The 27027-nt window shown below is 39.3% G+C and overlaps 2 protein-coding genes across 2 annotated transcripts; one reads left to right on the plus strand and one right to left on the minus strand.

Moving 5' to 3' along the window:
* Window positions 1-70: 70 nt before the first annotated feature.
* On the minus strand, window positions 71-19424 carry SLC39A9 (solute carrier family 39 member 9). Its single transcript, XM_021547079.3, has 7 exons — window positions 18911-19424; window positions 15018-15126; window positions 11812-12003; window positions 9317-9385; window positions 8077-8162; window positions 6184-6318; window positions 71-4462 (listed from the first exon to the last, which is right to left on the minus strand). The coding sequence occupies exons 1-7, from the start codon at window positions 19004-19006 to the stop codon at window positions 4232-4234; spliced, it is 918 nt and encodes a 305-aa protein (XP_021402754.1). The 5' UTR covers window positions 19007-19424; the 3' UTR covers window positions 71-4231.
* A 246-nt stretch (window positions 19425-19670) lies between these two features.
* On the plus strand, window positions 19671-26255 carry ERH (ERH mRNA splicing and mitosis factor). Its single transcript, XM_021547081.4, has 4 exons — window positions 19671-19708; window positions 22684-22771; window positions 23832-23952; window positions 25769-26255. The coding sequence occupies exons 1-4, from the start codon at window positions 19706-19708 to the stop codon at window positions 25869-25871; spliced, it is 315 nt and encodes a 104-aa protein (XP_021402756.1). The 5' UTR covers window positions 19671-19705; the 3' UTR covers window positions 25872-26255.
* The last annotated feature ends 772 nt before the right edge of the window (window positions 26256-27027 follow it).

Below are 27027 nucleotides of genomic sequence, written 5' to 3' on the forward strand. Positions count from 1 at the left end.
GAAACTCATTCTTTTCCTTAGAGCTGTCACAAAATCCCATGCAATAAATGAAAAGCCAACTCCAAAACACTGCACCTAGTAAAAATTTAATATAATAAAACAAATTGAAAACGGCAATATTATTTTAACCATTCACAATTTAAGTGGAAAAATTATAAGGCAGCCATTCATGGAATGATTTTGTGTACAAATGGTTTGGAAAAAAGACATTAAAATTATAGTTCCATACATGGAGAAACATGTAAGGTAAACAGCAATGACCACACAATGTTTTTCCCTGGAAAGCCAAGGCTGCTAAGAGATATAACAGTAAGGAAAAAAAAAAAATTTAAAATAAGTTTGATGTGAACAGGAATCTGAAATTTGTGGTAAAGAATCCGATATTCATCATAAACTCCCCCACCACACTGCAATCACTTCGACTCCTTCCACCCTCAATAGAATACAAGTACACTTTCCTCCTCTTTTCCCAAGGGCCAGCACAGAACAGAAAGGGAGCAGCAGGAGCATTAATTCCACATCTCTCTCTTTTCTGCAATCAGCTGACACCACATGGACACACCTGCTGCTGTCAAAAGCTCCTTGAAGGCTCTGAACTAGTTCCTGAATAAACACAGAGGTTTTCCTGGGCCTCTTGGGTAAGATTAGCCTTTTATATACTCCACCTGGAAATAGTTCATTGGACTTAACAGTGGGTTTTCCATGTTTAACACCCAGCCATCTTACAAGCCAAAACAATAAAAAAATCCCGTTGTGGTGTGACAGCTCTGCCATCCTTAAGTTAATGCCAGCGCAGCTTCTGCCTCTGTCACTGACGCTGAAAAAGAGATATTTCCCTTCTTTATATAAGGTACAATAAAAGCATTAGAACAGTAGGGGAAGTACCTGAAGACATGAGGATCATCAGTAACAGCTTTAGTCCAATTCCTATTGCCAATTAGGAAATCATTAACTGAAAAGAAACAGGTGATGAGAAGATTATAGATTTTCTAGGGCAACTTACAGAAGGAAAGTGGGACATGGCTGGCACTTGGTTTAAGCATTTACCTGCTAGACCTACTGCCACGTATCTCATAGAAATAAAAATGGGCAGATGCTATTACAGAGAGAATAAGCGGAATTTGTTTGCACCAAGGTCTCCAGAGGAGTAGAAAATGATACCAGATGGCCCTGACTACATGCAATGCTTGTATTTACTGTGACAGATGGGGAGATAGGTACAAAGAAAGGGCTATAATAAAATGGACCATTTAATTTAACTCATTAAAATACTCTATGTCGAGAAAATAATCCTCCATTTGGTACTAAAAATTTGGAAAGGTTTGATAATATAAAATTTTACATTTTCCATATCAACATAACCAAAAGCTTCTTCGGTCACTGCAGTTTCAGTCGGATTTGCAAATAATCATTCAGTGATAACAGGCAGCCAAAACAACTGCTCTGGCTAATTCTAAATGGGTAGAAGAAAAAATAAAAATCACCGAAGTCTTCAGTCACTTAACCAAATTCCAAAATATATGTTTTTGGAATTTTTGTGCAAATTTTGAGTTGCCAATGTTTTCATTCAAATTCCTTCACCTGCTGCTACAACCTGGCCTCTATACTTCATTAATAATTAAACTGAGTACTACCATTTCTGATGGATGCCCCAGAAACTGGAAACATGATGTGAAAGACAGAAAAATGGAAAGATGACAAGACGTCTCAGCAGTGATTAATACACCAAGGTTATGTCAGCAGTGAAAAGTCTGGCTGCCACACCCTCAGCAATACACACTGATCCATGTAAAAAGGTACTATCCACATGCTTCAGCCAGGAACAAAAAGTATGGAATGGGAAGCCTCTGTCAATCTCTGCCATTGTTACACTTTGTAAGTGAGGCTGAAGGGGGAATTCAGGCAGGGTGTCAACTCCCAGGGTGGGATGCACATGCAAGTGACAGGACACAGTTTAGTGTAGCACTAGGTGCTTGCATTTCATAAAGTAGTAAGTGTTTATTCTTTAACCTATCTCCTGCCCTTGCAAACCCTGCAGCTTATGGAAATGGCTATGTGGAAAGATTAAACATGGTAAAATAGTGAGATTATCAGGGAAGAAGGTCATTAGGGGGGAATCAGGAAGAACAGAACTCCAGAGTAAACATCCCTGTGTATCATTTGCACGCGTTAGGAACCTGTCCTGCTGAGCTTTTTAAACCAGTAACTTGCCAGCTGCATTACATATGTTGTAAAAATCCCAAAACCAAAGCAGACAAAAAAAAAATCGAAAAACAGGATCCCATTCACATCATTAATTTTGCAGTGGCTTTTCAGAACACAATATTGAAGGTCTAATATTTTTTAAAAATGCTTGTTTAGGCCTGAAGCACTAATTCTATCCGAAAACACTGTCTTATGGGAAAATATGACTTCTAATAATTTTGCATTGATCTTACATAGTAAAACACACAAATGACCAAGCACTCCTGGGAATCAATACTAGGTTCAATCCTTGCATACATCAGTATTGTTACAGAGCCAACAGACAAAGCCATCACGAGTCCAAGGGCCAGGCCATACCCATTACTCTCTGAACTAACAGACAAACAGGACAATAATAAAAATGCAAAGAAGTTATGAGGCACAATGGGCTCTGCAGATTAAGTAATAAATGCCATGACAAACAGTCACAGTCATTCATATGAAAACAAGCAGCACTTCAGTTAAGAAGATATTTCTTCAAGATTTTTAAAATTAAGAATAGAAGAAAGAAAAATAGGTTTGGCAATGTTATCTTCAAAAAGTGCAGAAAAAGTATAGCTTAAAAGGGGACCAGCATTAAAAAGTTTTCCCCTAAAGAATGAATTTTATGCTGATTCTGTGCATGTCAAGCATTCCTGACTTTTCAATGCACATTAGAGTATAACATGTTTTGCATAAGGGAAATGGTGCCTGGTAAGACAAAGCTGTGCCTTGAAAATGGAGGGATCTTTTACCACTCCTCTATAGTGAGAGACATCAGCAATTGGCAGAAAGTCCTCCAGTAGATTCACCAGAATTAATACTTATCAGTAAGAGGCAAATGAACAACTACCAAAGGAAAAGCAAAATGTCTAACAGGTCCACTGGGAACCCACCAGATTGGTTTTTGGTGGGTTTGAGTTTTTGTTGTTCAGAACTCCTTTAGAAACACTTTGTATTCTATCTGCAGCATAAATATTTAACTAAACATCTTGTTTTGTTAGCCGTAATACCTTTATTTAGTGAAAAACCCACACAGTCCTCCATGGATTTCAGCAGTTCAGATTTTTGAAAATGAGCTAATAAAGTTCTCTGGTCCCTCAACAGCTGTCTCCATCAGATTTCTACTACTCAGAGCCCAGAACAGCTCTATTTCAAAGGTCACTATGAGTATCTCTCTCAACAGAAGTATTAGTGTATCTCAGTAGCCAATACATAACTCCTGCTGACATTTTTGGTGCTTAACATTTGACTGACTGGGCAGAAGACTATCTCCCAAGAAACACTGCGTTTTAGAATTTATTAACAATTGAATAAACAATCAAAACACTATTCTCCTTGCTTCTATCCTTTGTCTTAAATGATGGAATACACTGCAAAACTCATTTGCACTTTCTTAAACAGCTGATTTTTTCCTCTAATCCTATACATTGTCTACATAATTTCTTTCCTATCAAGTGACACTTCTGTGACAATAGCAGTGTTATACAGAGTTCCCAGTGTAGCCCATTTCTGCAATACAATTAGTGACAAGCATCACAAAGGCCAGTTGCATTGCCAGGACAACACAGAACCAATGGGGGAGAGCCCCCTTCTTCATTAGTGAGACTTCAACCTCTCACAACACAGCCATCCTTGGGTTTTGCTCTCAGCTGTAAAACCTGAACTGCAGGATACTTTGGTGATTGCAATTTCGTGAAGAGTTGCTCTGTTCTTCCCTGCTCACCTTTCTTAAACTTCAAGTTCCATCTTCCCTGAGAATAGGGCCAGAAGTAACAATTAAAATAGCAAATGTCTTCAGAAAAGAAAGTTACATATAATTTGTGTCCGGCTGCCAAAGTACATTTTGCTACACTAAAAACTTTCCCAATATTCCTCATTTTGCAATCAAGATTCCCTCTGAACTCCATAAAGTGGATGGGATGAATGATGGGTAAAAGAATGATAAAGGGAGCAGCAGACATTTACTGCTCATGTCTTATCGAGGAGAACATTGAAATTTGAGTGTTTAATGATGATGTCCAATGGACAAAACTAGAGGAATAAGGCATCCTAATACTAGGGCTGCCACCTCCAGACGACTGAGTCCTTTTCCTCCAGTTGATTCAGGTTTGTGGCTATGAGCAATTCCTCCCACTTCTGGGAGAACATGAACTGTGGCAACATAAAGGAAAGTCCCAGCAGAAAACAGCATAGCAACTCCAGTGGCATTGACTTCTGAAAGGGCTTCTTTGCTGCTCTGAAACACAAAGAGCAAAAAAAAGTGAGAATAGCAGAAGTTTTTCGATCAGTAATAAAAATAAAAATCTCTCAGTATCCAGGAACAGTAGGATTTCTATCAAGTCTCATCTCACAATGACAATGGTTTAGAGTGATTTTTTGTGTCTTGCACCTTACATGTGCTAACTGGCACCCTGAAGTTGTAGGGGCAGAAAGACATCCCTCCTGCTAGTTACTTCACTTTGGACTTACAAAAGAAAAAATCCTTGCAAAAGAACTCTCAGAAAAGGAAGAAAGTCAGAGTCTGCTGAAGCATCTTGTTTGATCAGCTCACAGCCAATATACCAAACAGGTTTTGAAAAAAAAATTAAAATTCATATTGCAAAGCCACAAATTTTAGGGAGGATGTTCAAGGTTGACTTTTTTCCTCCCTTTTTCTAAACAAGGGATTCAAAAAAGATGTTAGCATTTAAATATCTTCTCCACTGCTCTTGGGAACCAAGTCCCAGAACATCACTCATTAAATACTTCATTTGTGTGTAAAATTAAACACCCAAAACTTTTCCAGCATTTCCATGCAAACTTCATGAAGAAATGCATCTTCTGCATCAAAACTGAGCACCTCTTCACCTTCATAATAGGATTAAGATATGCTACAGATCAGTAAATGCAATGAAATGCAAACCACATATATCAGATTCAAACGTTTCTTCAATGCTTTCCAACTCAGGTGTAATCTTAGCTCTTGTGTTTACTCTCAGAAAGATATATCTCAAACAGAAAGATATATCATCTGGAACTACAAAACCATTGTGACAGCCCAGATGCCTTATCAACTCTCTGTTCTTTCTGGAGGGCAAAATGTAAACTCAGTCCTTGATGAGGACACTTCAAAACAGTGCTCAAAGAGAATTCTCTTTTCTATTTACAGACCAAACCTTTTTTCTTGCTGTCTTTTATACTGTAATGCCAAATATAATTCCTATCCAGCAAATAAAGGATTAGCCCAGATGATATATTTAATCTTTCCTATCATGCCTTGAGTTTCATGAGATCCTGTTATATGCTTTACAACATGCCACCATAGTGTATCACCAGCAGGACACACCACAGCTGAGAAATACAGGAACATCCCAGGATATGCTAAGAGAAGCAGAAACATTTAATTTGGACAGAGATGATAAAGTCGTGTGCAGTGTCCCATTTCACAAGCCATTTGTTGTACAGACCCAAGACACAACGACGCTTTATGAAGTAAGGCACAAAGACTGTTCTAGCTGAGGACTCCACTTCTGACACAGACTTCGAATATAGAGCACCACTTCTGGGATGGTGGGGTAAGCTAGAGGAGATAATTTCCTATATACATATTAAAAGAAGAATGCATGCAACAATGCTGAAAAATACTTATTTAAATATGCATCACATAAAACCTGCTATATGAATAAATTTTTCTCAGTGGGGAGCAGCAGAAAGGATAAAAACCAGTAATTAGACTTTAAAAAAAAATATACCAAACTCTATAAAGGAGTTATGTCACTGATTCTGATGTGAAATGGATGGATTATTATTTGTTTTGTGCATTCATCTTGTTACCTTTTCATCAACTTTTCTTGTATCTTCATTCTGCTGAATTTCTCAGGCAGTTTGGAATTATGTAATATGAAACTCATATCACAGTCCTTTCCCCAAGCTTCACCACTAAGCTAGATTTTGGGCAGAACAAAACCATGGACCTACCTTGCTTAGCCCTAAGTATGTCACCATTGACATAACAGGTGCTGCTAATGCAAAGACCAGCAAGTGTTTTCTGATTCGATTCCGTTCAAGCCCAGCGTGCATCAGGAAGGAAACCAGGCCAAAGGCAGCTGGTGCCTGCAAAAAGCAATATTCACTGCTAATACAATACCTTCTAAAACCCCCTGAAAAATGAGAAAAGGTTGAAGTACAACTTACTACATTGAAATGGACTGAAATGGAAGACATTCAGGGTGGGCACTAGTGTGCTGCAGCTAACCCAAATTAACAGCATTCTGCAGACTGCCCCACCTTAATAACCAAACTTAATGGAAACTCATGTTCTGGCTATCAGAAAACATGTACTTGTGTAGTCATCATAAATACTAAAATATTCATTCTGACTACAGTCATTGCTATAATTCCTAAGACTCCACCTTAGGAATTATCGGTAATGTCCTTTTTCATCCTGTTACTATCACACATCCTTAGATAGACAGTTTTTCCATCTGCTGTAGGAAAGTTCTACAATTAACATGGGGAGGGAAACAGTTGCCCAAAACACTTCCTTCTCCCTCTGCTGGCATCCAGTTTCTTATCCAAAAGGCATAGATGTCCCACTACTTATAGAATTTACTATACTTCTACTTGTATAAAGACAATAGCAATCCACCCTGACATTTCTGAGGTAAGACATAAAACTAAAATTTGGAAATTTTTATACACAGAATTTTTTTTTAACATAGAAGGAAATCATGAGTGAAAAAAGATGAGAAAGACAAAAGAATCAGAGAGGATCAGAATAGAAAAAAAGACACCAGAAAAGAAATAAGTTTCTCTTCTATTACTGAATAGTCATAGGGAAAATTTTCCTCCTCTAAAATTGTACCATTCCAGAAGGCAATTAAGAACATTAAGAATAGCAAGAGCAAGTTTCACCTGGCAATAGCCATAAGTTAAGCTCCAAGAGGAGACAGTGACATTGCCACCCTCAAAGTTATGTAAACCACAATTACTTGTATGAACATCAAAGAAAAACAGAAGAGATATGCATTTCCTAACATCTTGAACATGTCTATGTATGCTTTCTGATGAATTTAACCACTGAATTTTAACCACTGTAATCCATGTATATGCTACCATAAGGCAAGTTTCATCTGTACAGGTATATTTAGAGCCTACATAGCCACTAGGTTCACATTCATACAAGTATTCAGCAAAGATCTATCCAAGAGCCACTGTTTGCTAGTTACCATCAGCAAAACATTTGTTTTCCTACAAAAATGGTATATGAGTAGTGTTGAAGCTACTACAAGAGAGGTAACCAGAAGCTAATTGTTGTGATTTAATACTCTGATATTCAATGGTTTCAAAAGACTAACCCTTCAAGCACTAAAACCCTTCACAACAAATATCCTCCCCATTTTCTGATGAACATACAGAACCAAGACTGTTGTAATCAGCATGAAACTGCTCTTCCTCCTAATGCACTACCATATACTTCTGTGCCTCTTACAGCAATAATAACCTAGGTTTTTTTTGTTTAAATAAACACTACCATACCAGCTTCAGAAGAAGTCAGTGTGAAGCTGACACATTTCTTTATGAGCTACTCTTCCCTCTCAACTTTTGGGAGACTTTTCCCAACCTCTGCCTACTAAGGTAGGCAGTCAGAACTGTCTCTCACTTACACCCCATTCAGACTTAGCATCAATCATGTGATCTTCAGTCATACTTCATACCTGTGCTTTTTGGTCCCTGACACTGTACTAACCTCTTAATTTCAATGGCATTAATCACTTCTGTATTACATCACTAATTAAACTGTAGATCTTTAGCAATTCCTGTGTTAATAGTCTTTTGAAGAACAAGTAAGATTTTTTGATGGTAACTCACCTTGTGCAACATAATTGCAACGAACACTATCAACTGGACACTAGTCTGAGAAGTAGAAGCTGCTGCACCCAATGCAACGCCATCAGCTGAAAAAGGAGTGCAGAGTCATGGATTATTCTTCTACATGAGCTTCCCCACCCCCTCAAAGGCTGACAGTATAAAACATGTTGATTTAAGAAGCTCTATTTCAGAAAATTTCCATTAACAATAGGTGCCCAACAGAGGATTCTCTTGTCTTTGTTTGTTAAGCCATAACATTTCAGAATATCAGAAAACCCTCAAAAAAAGAGTTGTCTCATACTTCCTAACATCATAAAAACCATAATGGGAATCTACTCCATAGTGACACATTCCTTCAAATTCAAAAAAATAACAGTTTAGTTGTTTTAGTCTTCTCTACTAGAACACACTTCCTCTCTAGTTAAAAAAATCTGTTTAAGATACTAAGCCTTGCAAGAATTTTAATTATTGCCCTTTAAATGATTTTTCAAATATAAATACTATTGTAAACATTTTTTATCACTTACAACAAATACTGTCTAAATGAAATAAAAAATTAATACTATACTAGTCCCTAATATATACACACTTTGTTTGGCAAAGAAGTATCTTTTTGATCAACATCTTCTGACGTAGCTAGACAACAGCCTTCAGCAGGACATGAAAAAGCACCATATTTATACTACACATGTATAGTGAAAAGTCACAATATGAACATGGCTTGACTGTAACACACACCTAACAGTCAGTCCTTGTAAGTCAGCCTAAATGTATTTCAGTCAAGTCTTTGTGCTCCACCTTATAATGTCCTTTTTCCCCCCTACAAGATACTATTCTTTTAAATTAGTATTTTTTCTCAAAACCCATCAACCGACAAGCAAACCCAAAGGTGTTTCATACAACTTATCAAATCTGTTAGCGTGTATTGAAATATAGCAGCTAAAGGAGTCAGCAAAGGAATTGAAGAGGCAGAGAGTGAGCATCACACAACCTTTCAGATGGGAAAAACAAAAAAGTAAAGAGTAAAAGATAAAATTCTCTACCCAAATAAAACTCCATGAACCATCTGAGCTCCCAGTTAATTCTGGGAAAGATCCTTAGTTCTCCCTGCCTTTTCTTTTTCTTTCTTTTATAAAAAGCCACCTCCAAAAGCAAAGCCCAAATGTCTCCATCATACCTGAAGGTGACCCACACAGCAATACATATACTTGTCAAGCACTAATAACAGGTCCCACATTACCTGCAGCATGGACTACTAATCCCAGTGTTGTGGTGATTTTGGAGTTGCCTGATCTTGCAGCTTCTGGATCTGAAACAGTCATGAAAACAATTATGATAAAGAGATCAAATGAATAAATTATCCTAGTAAAAATATTGTAAGTATCACTACACACATGTCCCTCCAGATACTTAGGGGGAGATTCAAGACCACCAGCTTCTGTATTTTTGCATTAGATTTACTGCAAAATAGTTTGACACTTAACACCTTTAAATCACCTGAAGTTCAGCCAACAAACAAGTGACAGACTCAAGGATAATTCTTTGAAATTTGCAGGATCTCTCACATAGGCAGAAGCAGATGTTTTTCTTAACCTTGAAATGAAACGTTAAAGGTCTGTACCACCAAGAAAAAGAAAAGCTACTTTTGGATCCCAAGAATTCAGAGCTGCTTCAAGAGTTAGGATGATTTTTCCCCACACAGCTCAAGGTTCGTAGTTTCCTGCAGGTGACAGTCTGGGTCAGTTTTTGTTGCAGCAATTCCCTGGCAGTTCCTAGCACACGAAGTCTACTTGACATAGCACCAGTTGCAAAGATTTCCCTTTGATGCTATACACCAGAAAGGAGAAATGCAGCCACGGCTGTTTGAGATCCAGTGTTTTGACCAGAATTGCCTGACATTTGCAGATTAGCAGGGCAACATCAACATCCTCCACTACACAACCAGAGGTGAAACTGTTACAGAGAATCACTGCGGGTGAATAAGCAGGGTTGGTAAGCTCTACAAAGTACAGAAACATCTTATTATTCAGCTGTTTAATTTCAGATAGTTTGAACAGCCATGACAGAATTATCCCAGTGGTCTGTAAAAAATCTGTAAGCACACCTACACTAACAGCAGTGATGCTGAAACAGAAATTCCAGTCCTTTTTCCTCCTGCATTGTCCCTTACCCCCTAAGTCTCTCTTCATTCCCAGGTACACATGTAGTTTCCCAGTGAGTCAGATCTAAAATAATGCATCTTCTTTGGTCAGCTTTATCTTCTGAATGAAGGGGAAACCATGTGAGTAATTAATTGGCATAAGCTGCACTTGCATAACAGCAATGGTATACTCATGTGAAACAGGAGGAGATATTCACAAAAAACGTTTCCTTTACAATTGTTTTGGATTGATTGGATTTTTTTTATTATTAAACACAAAGAATCACATTTGACTTCATACCTTCATTCTGGCCTACTGAATTTTTCTAGTTTAGGCACAGTAACATCTAGTCACTTGGTAGATAATAAACTACAAGACACTGATTGGTTCAAGAAAAATGTTTTTCTTCAGTAGCTTTAAAAAGCATTACAAAAACACAGCTACATCTCCTGTGACAGGCAGAGGCTAAATAAAACTGCATTTAATATTCTATTTTGTAGCCTGTATTTGTAACACAGATCACGGTCTTCTCCTGCTATTTGCTAGGATCAAAGACACGGAAAAGGGTCATAACCTATACAAACCAAGGATCCTCTTGGAAGTTGCTCACCTGCATCTCCCTGATATCCTCATTGCCAGTGTTTCTTTAGAACAGCTCTGAAAATCAGCTACTCATGGCTATGGCTCCATTTACACTTCTTCAGGAGTACATGAGTGACATAGCCCCTGCACTGGCCTTTCATCTGTCCCACCACAGGAATCCCATACAAACAAGTTGCACTGTGAACTGACAAGAATCCAGCCAAAACATATCCCCCTACCTTTGTATGTGTTTCACTTTTCCTTTAAGATCAATTCAGTATATTTTTCAGGGCCAAATTCCAGCATCAGAGGACCTTGTGTGGGAGAAAATGAGCAGCCAAAGGCAATAAAATACCTTTTCAAACAACAGAACACCTTTGGTGCATTTCAAGCTATACTCTGAGCATGAAGTCACAGGCAAGAAACAAAGGCAACTGTAGGCATTTTTAGAGTCTTGCACAAAGCTGGCAAATCTTTACATAAGCAAGAAGTATTTGGAAGTATGTAAGGCTATAGACTAGTGTGGGAGGTCCAGTTATGCAGTTAAAGTACCAGAGTTTACATCTAAACATTCCTGCCATTTTATTTAAGGCAACTTGCTCTTCTTTGCAAATTTTACCTACATATATGACAATTAAGTAGGAAAAACAAACTAATATAAGACTAACCTGAAGTTTTTTAAAAAGCCAAAGAAATCCCCTATAGGTGATACTGTAAAACAGACAGTAACTGTGTAAAGTGTCAGTGTCACAGTAAAGTGTCAAGTCACCCTCTGCCCCTACACCGCATGTGCTCACACATGTTATTGAGGAAAGCTCTCAAATTATGGTTAATTTAGAGATAGATTTCCAGCTTACATGGACCTTGGTTTATGGCTTATGTTTTTAAAGTACCTACTGAAACTCTGGATATGAGTGGACAAATTACACCCTGGTAGCATAAAAAAAAAAAAGAATTCAACTTGTTAATTGAGACTAATTAGCAAGCATAATTGAAGTGAATCTTTACTTACCATCTGTAGAGTGCACATGAGAGCTGCCTATCTGATCCACCAACAGCATGAAGACAAATCCGAGAACAAGGGACACACCAATGTAGGCGTGCAACCGGGAATGGTCGTGGCCATGCTCATGTACTGCTGGGATTTTTGCTACCTTCTCGGACTCCATCGCGTGCTGCATCTCGCCCGCTGGGTGATGCTTTCCTGTGACAGGCAAGCAAACAGATCAGGAGACTAAACATGACATGGTCACTTCTTTCCTCCTCTGCCAAAAGCCTTCTTCACACTTTCCTGGACAATACACAAAACTCCTTGGTTATGGTCTTTTTTAGAAAATGTTCTTAGCAAAGCCTCACACATCTTCAGCATGGAAAAGCAAAGAAAGCATTAATATGTTATAAGCCAGGTTGCATTTTAAATACTAATTAATTCACAAAAATTGCTGTAAAATTCCCTTTTAACTGAAGTTGCCTGTTTTGTCAATATTCAGAGATACTGTCAAGCAGTTACTTCATTATCTTCACTTAAGTGAGAAAATACAGGATGAGGAGATAAAATAGGTTCCCTCCACTAAAAGATTTAATACCATCTTTAAGAAGATTAACTGATGCTGAGATATAAATAAGCTAGTATTGATATACCCCATTGATACAGACTACAACAATAGTTAACTCAACCACACTGACCTACAAATGTCTAAGTCCTGGGGATGAATTATGTGTGGTTTCCTTTCCCTTCACAAGCCACTAAAACTTGTCCGTGTTTTCTTCATTTTTAGGTCTTTTGGATGGCAACTACTCTTCAGAAGCTTTAAAAACTTATACCAAGAGCTTGACTTACTCTAGTAAGTCACTGTCTTGCTGCAATATTCCTAAATCCTCTTGGACAAGTGTATGTTCATCCCACCACGTCACAATGCCATTACTACAGTCAAAGCACATTAGAATAAGCTTGGTAGCAAATATTTCAAACATATCTTTGCTGAACAAGATTGATTGATCAATAAAATTGCTTTGGACCACACAAGATTTTTGCCATCTATATTATTTGCTTCAGATAATTTCAAGACATATAACTGTATAACTCAGGGCAATCTTTCTGACAGGGATTATACAGTTTCAGCAGTTAAAACAAAGGACTGAAGTCAGCAAAGGAATTTTATTTGCTGGTAGCACCCAAACCAAGGTTTCACTACACAGATACACAGGTTTATAATCAAAGAATAATCGAAGTAATGATATGCTATTTGCTCTCAGCCTACAAGGTTGAAAATTAGAAGTTATTTATTCCATGGCCTGTTTACCCACAGGTAAATACAGAAGCAATAGCAAATTACTTTTGTATCAATGGAAAACATTAAAATGCTTGCTAGCAAGCAACCAGTCAGAGTTAAGCTACACCTGACAGAGGGAAAAGAAAGATTTCTCTTTTTGTTTTTCCACTTATATACCTCAATGTTTCCCTTAGTTGCACCTTTCTAGGTTTAATGATGTAAATTGTGAGAACAGCTTTCTCTTTTATTTTCATGTTCACCTGTCTTAATTTTGAATATTCTATTTTTCTAGGAAAAATCTTATAAATTTTTTTTGCAGTTAAATCTGTAATACCCATTAATTCTATCCTTTGCAGTATAAAAAAAATTCAGACAGACTATTGTTATACACAATACTGTGAATTAGACATCGAGTCTGAAGCCATTCACAGACACTTTTTTCTAAGTAAATACTTCTGTTATTACTACTGCAGTACTGTGAAGTGTCTTTTTTTTGCCATATACTAAACAAAGTTACAGCCCATAGAGCTCTACACAGCAAGCTGTTTAGTCATACATGAACAATATGCCCCATTTAGTGAAAACCCACAAATGCTCACAGCAATTGTATTCACTGCTAGCTGTACCATTACAAGAGAAAAATCAGTCTACTCAGAATTAAAACCGAATGGAGAGCAAACCCACAACTACAGCTCATTAGAGACATCGACATCAGAGTGCACAAATTATAGTGCAGTATAAAGGCATAATTAGAGCTTCTTTCACTTCTTGATAAAGGATGATTTTATGTATTCTCTTCCGTTTATTCTAAATCTAAGCAGAACAACATAAATTTAGTGGAAGCTAAAACAATATACATTAAAGCATATTACTAAAATGAAATTTAGAAGTTTAGAAATGCAAAACCCAGTACTACAGGAAAAGCAAAGGACTACAGTTACCTCTCATTCCCCAATTAGCAACAACAGTACACCAGATGTTTGCAAGTTTCTCTACAGCATCAACTTTATAGTGCTTTCCCTTGCAATCAGTAAGCCACTGCCTTTTATCTTCAATGTTTTGATTCTGACCATACTGGAAAAATCTCATACATGCAATGGTCATCTAATAGCACAAGTCTCCAAGCAAAAGCAAAATTTAAAGTGACTCCAAATAGAGGTGATGAGCCCTGGCTATTTGAAACAATGCCATAACCTCAAACTGAGGTCTGTTAAGGCTTTCGGCTCAAAGACACACTCCACACAAACATCCCTGCAAGACACAATCTCTGGTCACTTTGAACTCTTCATTAGAGAAAATGAGGTGGTTACAACAGTGACAGCAGACTAAAACGGGATGATTGAACACAGAGATTTAGATGTGTAATGTATACCACTAGGCAAGAAGAAATGTCTGCTACTCTGTAAATTAGCCCTATATAACCATAACTTTCAGCTAAGTATATTAGTTCCAAGATGCTTTTCAGCTTCAGAGGAAATTCTTATTAGGGTAGGGACACAGATTTGTAAAACACCTCCTGCAATTGCTTTAATGAGAAGCAGCCTAAACTACAAAGAGAAGCAGTAAATACTCCATAATTTCATTCTCTGCCAAAGGCACCCTTACACCTCCTTTGAAGTTCCAGTGGAAGTTAAACTCTCCCCTGAGCAAGAAACACTACACATGACCTGTCGTAAAAGGCTGTTATTCCATGAACAGTACAATATCCAGACCCACAAATGATTGGATAACTCAGCAAGAGTCACCAATCTGCAGACTGATCATATCCCTCCATGTGCAATATCATGCCTATAGTAGCTTTGCATTTCTATGCCTGCCTTGTGTCATGCTGCTCTGAAGCTCTTCTATCAATCTCATCTTAAAAACTCTAAAAAGAAGCCTCAGTATATAATAACACACGATGACTAAGTTATCTTGAATGAGGCATTCTGGGTTTGGTTCTTACCCTCCAAAATGTCTTCATAAAGTGCATGTACTCCTTCTGGCACAATGACAGCCAAGGCAGTTCCACACAGGAGCCCAGCACCCAGAACAGTCACCAACTTCAATCTCTCCTGCAATTAAGTACAAAACAAGTATCATCTTTAAGAATGAAAAAACTTTCTTTACTCTCCCTTATTAACAGATGTTGGGGAAGGGGGTTACTCGTTACATAAATATTGAGAATTTTCAACTAAACCTTAACAGCAATATATAAACCTAATGTTTTTATAGTAAAGAATAATAGTTTTATTCATATTTTTGGAATCATTTCTATAACAAAAACCAAGTTTTTCAGAGTTATCTTCCTAGTTATATTCTAGTTTGGGGCAAAAGGCTGAGATATATCCTCCTCCCAAATGAATTACATTCTGTTTCACCAAGAAATTCACCAATTCACTTCCTTTTGACTATGCTGACAGGCTGAAGTCAAAGCCACATACTAAAAGCCAATTGTTATGATATAATAGAGTCTAAAATATAACAATTAGCAGAGGCCATTGCTCATAATTTCTATAAGAACCCCCATCATACAACATATAGCAACCACAGGAGTTTAGATACTCCTAAGAACTGTGCAGCACATGTTCAGTGGCAGAATCACCATCATCTTCTATGTTTAGTGAGAAGTCTGAGCACCACCAAAACGCTAATGATAACTACTGAGGACCTAGAGAGAGAGGGCAGCATTTGAATAGCAGGAAATCACTTGTTGCATATCATTTTTATGCCATCCACTCTCCTTCATCCACTATAACCACACAAACAGTTCAGTGTCAATGAAATGTGCAACACTTGCACAGAAGCAGGAGGCATTAGGAGATGCACAACCAGCTTCCTGAAAGCAAGCCAAATATGACCATAAGGGAACAACTGCAGCATTACTGGGGAAAACTCCAACAGTCATATGCAAGAGATGAAAACAAGTGTAAAGCTCCCACAAACATGCACTGTATACTTGGACATAGAATAATTACACTTGGCAAATTGGCATACAATGGCAATCTACACAAGAAGATAAATTTTCAACATTTGCTGTTCAAGTAATTCTGCAAAAATATAGTAACATACAAGGAAAAAAACATTATTTTTATCTGCAACACTATAGTATTTTTTGCATACACACACACAGAGTAAAGTGTCAGAAGTAATACTGATTAATTACAACTGCAAATACATGGCATAGCTTGCCTTCACTCAGGCACCTGTGAATTTTAAAGATCCATTAAAAGAACACAGACTAACAAGTTATTTCAAAGTAAGTCTCCATCTCCTTTTCAGTACAAAATAGTTGCTTGTAGTGAATACAGAAATTTAGTAAGAACAACCTACATATATAGGTAGAAGGAATACACCTTTATACAAGAAATCAAACCATTTCTGTTAAATACACTTGCACGTTAAAAAACAAGAGCAACACAGTAAGCAGTGCTAAAACTCTACAGGAAAAATTTCAAATTAGCAAACCGTTTCACCATTCAGTATTTTTTTAAGTCTGTAGGGCACTGAAACTTTTACTTGGACCTATCAAAAACTCACACCTACTTTCAGGAGGAAGTGACCCCAGTTCCTGCCTCATGTTATACCACCAAAACATTTCAACTGCTAAAACTTCAATTTAATTTTTTTTTTTTTTATTTAGACTACAGTTTAAGTGACAGCCTCAGAATTGGAAGAGTGCTGTCTCCAGCCCAAAATTAGACCAATAGAGCCCTGTATATTAGGATTAAAGTGAAAGGGTACCTCTGCACACAGAACTAAGGCACAACTCTCTTCAGTTGGCACCTTTCATCACTCATGTTTAGTCATACCTGGCTTTCCCAGAGTTTTATACTCTCAACAATATCCTAATCTAATTGAAATAATAGAACACAGCATGAGATCAGAACATAAATAATAAATTCCATGGCAAAAAGGAATCTGAAGGAATGTATTAACACTATTAACACATTAGTGTATTAACACTAATGAATAATTTTATTGTTCTGTAGTATCTGGGGTATACCATGCACAGCATTCACTTTTGTTTTCAACTCAATCATTACAAATGGCCAGTGAGAAGAGGTATTTTTACTCACTTTGGCTACCTGCAAAACTTTTTGCAAACTATAGAAAGGACCGTCCAAACAGTCATTTCAGTTTGAAATTGTCTTTATTGCAGATTCCTAACCAATAATTTTAAACAAAAAAATTATAACTTCTAATTAGACACTTCCAGGATTAGCTGGGATTTGTACATCATGTGCAGAGATATTCTGCTCTTTTTAAACCAGCACTGCATGCAAACCCTTAAAAATATCTAAATCAAGTGTAAAACCAACTCTAGAATCTCTGAGAGCTTAAGATAGTAATAAACTTGACTGCACATTGCATAGTGGTGGTTCAATACCACACACACAAAAGGCTAATTAAGTACATGATTACTGCTTAGGCAGTTTTGGATCCACAACAGATGTGTATTCCTGCAACTCCTGGAAGCCTTGAAAAGTTTAGGAGACCACTGAATGAACCACACTGCATCAACTACACAAAGTAAACACCCAGACAGATCAAGAACCTTAACTTCAAACAACACTGAATATAAATTAAGAGTTAACAGGTGACTATCAAGCACATACATGACGAAATGTAAAATTAAATTTAAAAAGAGATAATATTAGCACACAAGGCAGTGCTCTCAGCAAATGTGCAAGAAAACCTTTTGTGGGCTTCAGGCAGAAATGAGTTTTAAAGAGCAAGACAGTGGGAGCAACAACACTAAAGACACATAAAGGAAGGTCCACCAAAGCATCAGATGAAGCACTGGCAAAACAGAACTCTGCTGATGTTCATGTGAACATGCCTGAATAGAATGTTAGGTTTCAACTCATTTAGCTGAGCTGTACTTATCCTAAAACAAACAGCCTTTTCTTCCAAGCTGCTCAAGGTCTACTGCTCCCAAAGCCTCCAAGTAATGATGGGACCAAAGGACAGGTGCGAGCAGCTCTCTGATTTAATGGAAGACAAAGGCAAGACAAGGGAAGACAAATTTCTACTCCAGCACCCTGCTTCCCAAAAGTAACACTACTTCCAAGAGAAATGGGAACCCCTCATGAGAGTGCTCTTAGTACCATAGTACAACTAAACTCTCACTATGCCATGCCTCTATAAAATAACCATCATTTAGAAAGAAAAAAACCCCTCGGGTACCAGAGGATATTAGGAATCCTACAGAGGCTGTGACAACCATGCTCACCTCAACAACTATTTCTTAGAAGCACACATAGATGTTTAACCAGGAACTCCTGTACTGTTTGGCAACTTACCCAATCTTTGAAAGCTTCCCTCTTCTTTAAGTACCTTATTTATCCAAGATATTTTTCTGAAAGAATGCCTTGAATTACACGGGGCAGTAACTCTATAGTAATCAAAGAGCTAAGGTTTAATTTTCAACAGTGAAAGCTGTGAGCTAAAACGTGAATCAAAGTTTTTCTGACAATATTCTTAGAGTTGTTTTAGAAGCCTTAATTTGAGTAGCCCACAGGCACATAAGAGATAATCACTGACTTCAGCCATTTCTTACACAAGCTTCTAAGAATAGCCATGCTTATTCATGTCCTTACACTACGTGCTGAGAATTCACTTCACCTGTAGCAGAGACCCGACTCAAATCTAGCAAGTTTAAATGGCCACTGTGAAACAAGCATAATTTTACACAGTAGTTTTGAATGAAAATTAATACTGCACTCATAACTTTTAAAGATAAAGCTTCACCCTTAGCAGCGTTGCCATATTGCAAGGGGACGGCACCAACTCCTACTGGGCGATCTCTCTGGTTTCTCCCTTAGCAACCAGCGCAGTTTGGCGGAGTTGTCTTACCTCGGAAAAATTAACCGCCAAGGGGATAATTCCTGCCACATAGCAGGCAACCAGCATGGCCAGGGACAGCAGGCAGATGGAGGGGAAGTCATCCATTTCGCCGCTTTCTGTCCGGTCCCTTGAAGTGAAATCCAACAGCAACTTTTCCACCTCTCCCCAGCACGCCTTAACCCGTGCAGCCACGGAGCTCCCGGGAGAGGCTTTGGGCCATGTCTCTGCGCCCGGCGGCAGCGGCCGGCTCGGCCCGCAGCCGGGGTGCGCGGCCGGGCCGGGAGCGGCTTGGCCAGCGGCCGGCGGGCCCGGCCCTCACCTGGGCGGGGGAACTTGCACCCGCACCGTGCTGCGCGCAGGGCAGGCGGGAGGGAGGGCTGGGGGACAGCGAGCCCGCAGGCGGCTCCTCGCGGCGGGGCAGCCCCAGGCGGGGCCGAGGGGACCGTGCGGGACCGGCGCTGCCAGCCCGTTCCCGCGGCCGCTGCCCGGCGGCCAAGTGGCACTCGGCGCTTCCCCTTCCGGGCCGCCCCGCCCCGCCCCGCGCGCCGCCCGCCTCCAAGATGGCGGGCGGCGCCTCGGCCCGCGAGGCGCCGCGGGCGGCTCCCCCACCAAAGATGGCGGCGGCCGCGCCCCGCCCCCGCCAGCCTGGCCGCGGCCCCGCGGGCGCGTGCGCGCGCGGCGCTCTGGCGCGAGCGGCTCTATGGTGGCGGCCGTTGGCGCGGCGGCGCTTCCGGCGGGCGCGAGGGCCTGTGGGGGATCGCCGCGCGCCACTTCTGCCGGCGGTGCTGAGGGAGCGGAGCCGCCATGGTGAGAGCGGGACGGGCCCGCCGCGTTCCGCCAGCGCCGCGCCCGCCGGGGCGGCCTTCCCTTCCCTCCTCTCCCTGTTCCCCGGGTCACTGCGGGCGGGAGGGCCGCGGCCGCTGGTGCGGGCCCGGGCGGGCGGCTGCACGTTTTGGCGGGGCAGGGCCGGACGGGGCGGGAGCACAAAGGCGGCGGCGGCGCTCGGGCAGCGGGGCGCTGGAGGCTCCTGCCCCTCTCCCCCAGAGCCTCGGCCCCTCTTGGGGCGCTGCTGGGATCCCAACGCTTTCCTGCGAGTGTCGCCCGTCGGACGAGCCGGCCTTAAATGGCTGATCTGCGATTTCCATGCTGCTTTCCCTGCTCCTCCCCTCTGCTCGAAGGAGGGAAGGGCGGGAGCTGCATTTATGGGCACTGGGAATGGCACGCTGAAGCTCAAAGGCCTCCCTATTAACGTGGTTTGTTGCGTTCATCTAATGAATTAAGATGAGCTGAAGCAAGTGATTGCTGTGCAGTGGGAGGACAGCCTCTTGTCGGTTTGCAGCGAAGTTTCATATCTGCCTGGTACTTGCTCCAGTGCAGTTGACTTCGGCCATGATGTGCAGCTGCAAGCCCTGTCCCTGTTGGCCAAAATGAAAGGTGGGCCTTAGGCCACTTTTTCTGCTTGGCATTTAGGTGTGTGCAGTATGCAACTGGTTGGTATTTGCATTACTGCACATCTTACCCTTATAATATGTGTATATCTTCCACTTTTATTGTTTCAGGGCGCTTTTTTTTCCACTTTATTGTCAAATACACTACAGTTGGTGGAAGCCTCTTTGGGCGGCAGATGCTGTGTAGCTTTAAGTCCTGCTGGTTTGGCTCTTGGCACTGCTTTAACCAGTTTTACAGGGTTCTGCTCTCAGTAGCAGGAGCAATTTCTCAAGTGCTCTCCAGAAGTTCAAAATTGGTATAATATAAACCATGTGATTCCTCATTCTGTGTCCTGCTTAAAAGCAGCGAGTAAACTGTGCTTTTAAGGAAAATGCAAAGAAATTCAACATTATGTATCATCATAGTAACGGTCCATATTGGGCTTCTCCAGACGACCTGGTGCTAATGCAGAAAGGTTTGTGGATCTTCCCTTGTTTTGGTTCTGTCACCTAGGCTCACAGGGCAGGTAATAGGAGACTTCCCTAAGGCTTCTGAGCTTGTCATTTATTTGTACCTACGTGGTAGGACAGGACCAGCAATTTTATCAAATCCAACAAATTTTCCTTTAAAGTAAAACAATGTCAAGTTCCCAAAGAAATGTTTGAAAAGCATTAATTCTACAATACACGTGATCCAGTGGTATTAATTTACATATTTTTCTGAGCCAGTATCTGATAATGGATATTGTATAGTGTCTGAAGTGATAAATGGCTTAAAGTCAGAAGTCTGAATGACTTCTGCTGTGAAGTTCTGAAGGAACTGGCTTACGTGTCTGGCTCACTGATGTTTCTATAATCTGATTATTTGGGTAATTTCAGAATTTATACATTCATTTAGCACTCCTCAGTGACCATCTAACTAAAATGATAGTGCTGGAAAAATTATTTTATGGTAATCTTTGCCAGTCATTTGGACTCCCTGCTAAGACATGCCTGTTCCAAGTACTGTGCACTTAGGAACAGCCAGATACCAACCCACCTTGGGGAATTCCCTTCAAGTCAGTCATCCTCTGGCATACATGAAAGTGGATTTAAATTATCTCCTCTCCTTTGTATGGTTTTTGTTGTTACAGTGTGCAGCTCAGAATTCCCCTTTTTTCCATTACTGATTAGATAAAGCCTCGCTCCTTCTTTTTCTCTGCATAACATTTTCCTGAATTTCTCAGAATCTGCTACTGCTGTGTTGAGACAAAGAACTGAAAACTGTATTCCAAGGATGGGAACACTGTCAGTTATGGGATAAGAATTTGTCCTGTTGTTTGGGTTTTTTCCTGTAAATCCTAACATTTGTCATTTCTCTTTTCTGTCACTGCTTTTCATGAGCACCGAATTGGTATCTTTACTGATTTCCAAAGTATGGGTCAGGATTTTTCTGTCAGCTGCTGATTAATCTAAGACAGATGATATCTGCAGATGCCTCTGTGTTGTGTGCTCACCTCACATATTACCACTGAAAATGTTGGATCCAACTAGCAGCACTGGAAACGGCCATTTGCAGTATGCTTGCAAACTTTCTGTGGTATGCAACCTGTTAATGAGATCACAGATTGTGTACACTTCAAAAATCTTGCTTTTTTGCTCAAATTACTTGCTGCAGCCAAGTAAAAATGTTATGGAAATAATGGAAGCCACAGAGTGTACAATCATCTAAGCCTTTCCCACAGAAGAACAAGCTTATGGACTCCAACATTTGGAACAGTTTTCTGTGCCATAATTACTGTTTAAGTAAACTCATTGAAGTGGGAAAAACCAGTACATCTGTTTTGCAAGAAATAATCTTGAGTGCTAAGTGCAGATTTGAAGTTAAATTGATAACTTAAAACAGCTAATTCTGTTAAAATCTTTCATGTGAACATGACAATGTTGTTAAGTTGGGTCCCCTCTTTGCTCTTTAATTGGGGCATTGGAAATTTTACTAACAGCTTGCATTTGGAATTAAATAAGTAAATGCAGTAATGCCACAGCTCTTATACATTGACTTTATTGCTTTGCTTGTCTGTCTAAATAAAAACTGTTCCTGTGGTATTTTTTTTTTCAACACAATAGCTGTTTACTGGTGATTTTACACATTTTAAAGTTCCATAAGGATTGATAGGATCTGTTGAAAACAAAACTAACACAGCTTACATATATAGTAAATGCTATGTGGAAAATGTCTGTGTCCTCGATTGCTAGTCTAGTGTTTCACTATTGTGCTTCATTTTACTCCTTCTTTCATATAAATAACTTGATTCAAACCAAAATCATTCAAAGTGTGCAAGTAACCTGTATTTTTGTGTTTGTTTTGTTTCCCAGTCTCACACAATTCTACTTGTCCAGCCTACCAAGAGGCCAGAAGGCAGAACATATGCTGATTATGAATCAGTGAATGAGTGCATGGAAGGTAGGTGGATGCAGACATGGAAGTTAAAAACTATTGTTAAAATCCTCTTTTTGACATATTCACAAACTTAATGAGAAAATAAGCTGTTTTTCAAAAGTAATTCACAAAAACCCTCATGCTTTTAGCTTATTAATGTTCTAGCAAACTAAAAACTAGTTATTATTTGTTTCTAAAACTTCCTTTTTCTATTAAATGTCTGGTTTTGATTTAACTAGATGAAACCACATCCAGTTTGGGAGAGTAGATAATATTCTTTCTGGGCTCATGCAGCAGACCTGTTTCAATGCATTTGATTGCAGGATCAGCAGTTAATTCTCAGTATTCTTTTCTTAGCACTGTAAGGCAAAGTTTGCTGCTGGAAATAATATATTAAATAAAGGATTGTGTGCAACTGATGCATAACATGCAGTCTCATGGCACATGTGCCAGAGTAAAGATCCTGCAAAACTTTGATACGCATAATGAGCGTGGAAAGAAGATTGAAATATTAGAGCTGTCATTCACTTAACATTAGTCTTGCAGGAGGTTTTGTGAGGCAAACAAAAGTATAACAAAGACCACGTAAAGTCTGTGCTCATTTTAGTACTACATTCTTCTCAAATGTATCTGAATTTAGTGGACTAGTTTAAATAAATAAAAGTGCTTTAAATGTATATACACATTTGTGCTGTCATTCTTGCCAAAATACCTTGTTTGACTCTTGGATCAAGAAGGATCATTCTTAAGAGTTCTTCTGTTTCTGAGGTGTTTGTGTAGTAGGAATATATGTTCTAATTGTTGTCTTAAAATTATTAGAAATAGTTCCAGATGTCTGTTGGAGCTTACTGCTTGAAAAGTTACATATTTGACAGCACTAAAACTTTCCTTTCCATGCATCTTACCTGGATTTATAGTACTATGTTTCAATGCAAATTGCTAGGAACAAAAGTATTTCAGCTCTAGAAATTTTGATTGTTTTTATGGTGGTAATTTCTAAACTTTTATTTGTGGATCAAGAGCTGAAACAGTTTCAGCTCATAGAGTCTTTAAATATTTCATGGTTAATCTTGTTTCTCTGTAGGAGTCTGTAAAATGTATGAAGAGCATCTGAAGAGAATGAATCCCAACAGTCCATCCATTACATATGATATCAGCCAATTGTTTGACTTCATTGATGACTTGGCAGACCTCAGCTGTCTTGTGTAAGTTCAGTTGTACAAATCCATTTCAGTGACTTAGGAAAGTCAGAAGTCTTCCCTCTAAACTCTTCTGTGTGAGTTTAACATAGTGTTGTTTTGTGTGGTTTTTAGCAGTAACTGTAGTGCAGCAGTATTGCAGCTAGCAAGTTGCCCAGTCCAGTTAAGAGTATAGATATAAGGTACCTCTAAAAGAAGGCTTAGAAACTAATGGTTACTCTTGGATTTTATTTACATTGAAACTGACTGAAATCCAGCAGTTAAATACAGCTGACTATTTTATTACTACTAGAATCTGTTGAAATTTCCCTTTGTGCTGTTGGTCCAGTTCCTCAGGAGGCAGAATGGCTATAGAATTTTTTTCAGCTGAGAGCAGTACTTGTGGTAGGGTAAAAGGCTACAGAAGTGCATTGCAGCCAAAAATTTGTTGTGCTCAAGATGCAGCAAGATGAAAGTTTATCTAACAGACTGAAACTAGCCACTTGTTTTAGGAGGTAGCAACTGTTTTCTAGGATAGTCTTGTGCCTTTCTTAATTAGGCTTCTAAAATCAGTGTCATGTCAAATTCTACTTCAGCTTATAGTTTTCCACCAGATGGCACACACAGCACAAGGTGTTATAAACGTGTTTTGTGTTCATGGAAATGTCCTGAAGTACTTGATGTCTGCTCTTGCTGTATAGCATTATGAAAGGATTTGGGGATGGAGAGTAGAAATCAGTAACTTTTCCTGAAACTAGCATTTTTTACATTGCACTAGAACCACTGCTGTATGAACATACACTGAAGCTCTTTCTTCGGCCTTGATTCAATCATGCTGGGGTTTAAATAGTAAGATTTCCTTAGAAACAGCATGCTTAGGTTTTTTTTTCCTTAGGTAAGAATTACAAATTGTTCTGGAATTAGTTAAATTGGGATTTTTACTTACCTTCTTACCACTGTCCATCTCACCCTTCTTATCTATCAGAAATAAAAGTACAGCAAGATTTAAAGACTGACCAAGACTTAAGTAGTTCTTGAGTCATTCACTGAAAGTAGCGTCTTCATGAACAAAATATTCAGCTTTAATGATTGAGAGAGAAAGGAGGGCAGGAGCCTACACAGAACTTCTCTCAGATTGCTTTTGGTTTTTAGTCTCCTTCTGTTTTAATTCAACATGCCCTGAGTAACTGAATTCTCTGGCCCTTGCAAGTGGACTGCTTTTATCAACTATCCTTCAGTAGCAAAGAAATGCATCTGTGGATTCTTGTTTTCAGTTTGCTATTTATGAAGTATCCTTGTTAGATGTAAGCTTATCCTCAGTACCAGCTGGCAAGTATTCTTTGTCATCCATCTGTGAATCCGCCTTTGCTTCTGGAAAAATTTGATCTTAATAATTTTCAAAAAAATTTCACACAGAAGTTGAACACTTGAAAACTTAAATCTTTGAAGTAATGTTGAAGAAGTGTTTGACTTATTAAGACAAATTCGATTGTTTCCTGGTGGAACTATTCTTCTGCAGGCTGAGCTCTAGAATACTAAGATTCTCTACTTGCTGTTTCCCTTCAGTAATTAAATGCATGAATTAAAATGTGAACACAGTGGTCCAGTCCTCAGTAGTGCTTGGAGCATCTAGCTTTGTTTCAGGCTCAGTCTGAACTGCTGGACAACTGTTTTTTAGAGAACAGAATAAATCCATTAGATAAGTGGCAATTCCCATCTACTTCTGATATTATCTTCTGTATACCACTTGCTACCTCATACACTCGAGGACAATTAATTGTTTGTGAAGTTCTTCTGGTAGATGTACTACAGAGCAGACTGACATTTCTTGTTTCCTCTGCAGTTACCGTGCTGATACTCAGACATACCAGCCGTACAACAAAGACTGGATAAAGGAGAAGATCTACGTTCTCCTCCGCAGGCAGGCCCAGCAAGCAAGCAAATAATGGGGGCACCATTGCTACACGGGTTTGGGGAGGGTTTGGACAACAGGTGTGTACAGAGTGTAGTAGTGAACGTTTTGTATTATAGTCATCCTGTTGCCATATTGATAAACTTGTTAGCCAGGACTGATTGTATTTTTAGAGATACAAGGAATTTGTTGGATTTGAATTTTTTTCAGTGTAAATGGAGAAGAAAGTACAACATCTTCAGCAGAATTTTGGGTTTTTTCCTCCAGTTTGCTAATGGTCCTACCTTATTTGAACCCCTGGGGCTGTTCACATTGTACTTCACCACATTTGCTGTATGTGCCCCTCCATGGATTTTTTACATTCAGTTATGTCCTTGAGATGTCTTAATGGGAAATAAAAATCTACCCTTTAGTTAAATTTGAGTGCTCAATTTTGGGGTTCCTGCCAAAAATCACAAATCTTTTTTTCCCTGTTATCCAAGGGTTATGGCTTGAAAGGTTGTGTGGACTGAACCAGCAGTTGTTTCCTGTATTACAGAACAGCTCAAATTCTGGCTTAGTCTTGGTACTGTTTCCTTGGGCATCTTTGGGAAACACTGCAACCCTCTTGCACTGCACAGCTGATCTCTCTACAAGACATTTGTATGTAGGTGTGTCTGCTTGGAATTGGTGATGGATAAGAGCAGGCTTAATGTATCACATCACAGGCCCCTTGAATTAGTCTGCTTACAGTTTTCCCCCAAGAAAGGAATAGGCAAAGCAGATTGCTCCCATGAAAATCTGCCCCAAACTTAATTTTCTCTTTACAGAAGATAAAGACTTAACTGTTTGCCCACACTGTAAGTTATATCTACCTCCATCTATCTTAAATGCTGATGTTTTTGTAGTTTTGCTGTACTGAAAAGATTTGGATTGGAGGACACTTCAGACTGAAAAATAGAGCAGGTAGAAAAGAAAGGCTGGTTTGGTACTCTGTGCCTTTAGAGTTTGCCTGCTGTAGGAACAGACTGTTACAGATTACACTCAACCAAGAGTGGTTCTGGGATTGGCAGAGGAATGCAATTCTCTCCAGTGCACCTAACTTCCTAATACAAATCAATAGTCTCTGATGAATCTCACAGCAAATGCACTGGCTGAAAAGAATCTGAGGCAAAGTGACTGTCTATAGTAAAGCTTTAATGAAAATAGCT

Source organism: Lonchura striata, chromosome 5 (assembly GCF_050655825.1).
Source record: "Lonchura striata isolate lonStrDom1 chromosome 5, ASM5065582v1, whole genome shotgun sequence".
Lineage (NCBI taxonomy): Eukaryota > Metazoa > Chordata > Aves > Passeriformes > Estrildidae > Lonchura > Lonchura striata.

What these genes read in the sequence shown, in the direction of transcription:
- SLC39A9 (XM_021547079.3), bottom strand. Translation starts at nt 19,006, where the DNA reads ATGGATGACTTCCCCTCCATCTGCCTGCTGTCCCTGGCCATGCTGGTT. An exon ending in ATTAGTAGTCCATGCTGCAG is followed by an intron (nt 8,163 to 9,316) that starts GTAATGTGGGAC and finishes CTCCTTTTTCAG; the next exon opens with CTGATGGCGTTGCATTGGGT. An exon ending in TTGCAATTATGTTGCACAAG is followed by an intron (nt 6,319 to 8,076) that starts GTGAGTTACCAT and finishes TGCTTTTTGCAG; the next exon opens with GCACCAGCTGCCTTTGGCCT.
- ERH (XM_021547081.4), top strand. An exon ending in AGTGAATGAGTGCATGGAAG is followed by an intron (nt 22,772 to 23,831) that starts GTAGGTGGATGC and finishes GTTTCTCTGTAG; the next exon opens with GAGTCTGTAAAATGTATGAA. An exon ending in GCAGACCTCAGCTGTCTTGT is followed by an intron (nt 23,953 to 25,768) that starts GTAAGTTCAGTT and finishes TTTCCTCTGCAG; the next exon opens with TTACCGTGCTGATACTCAGA.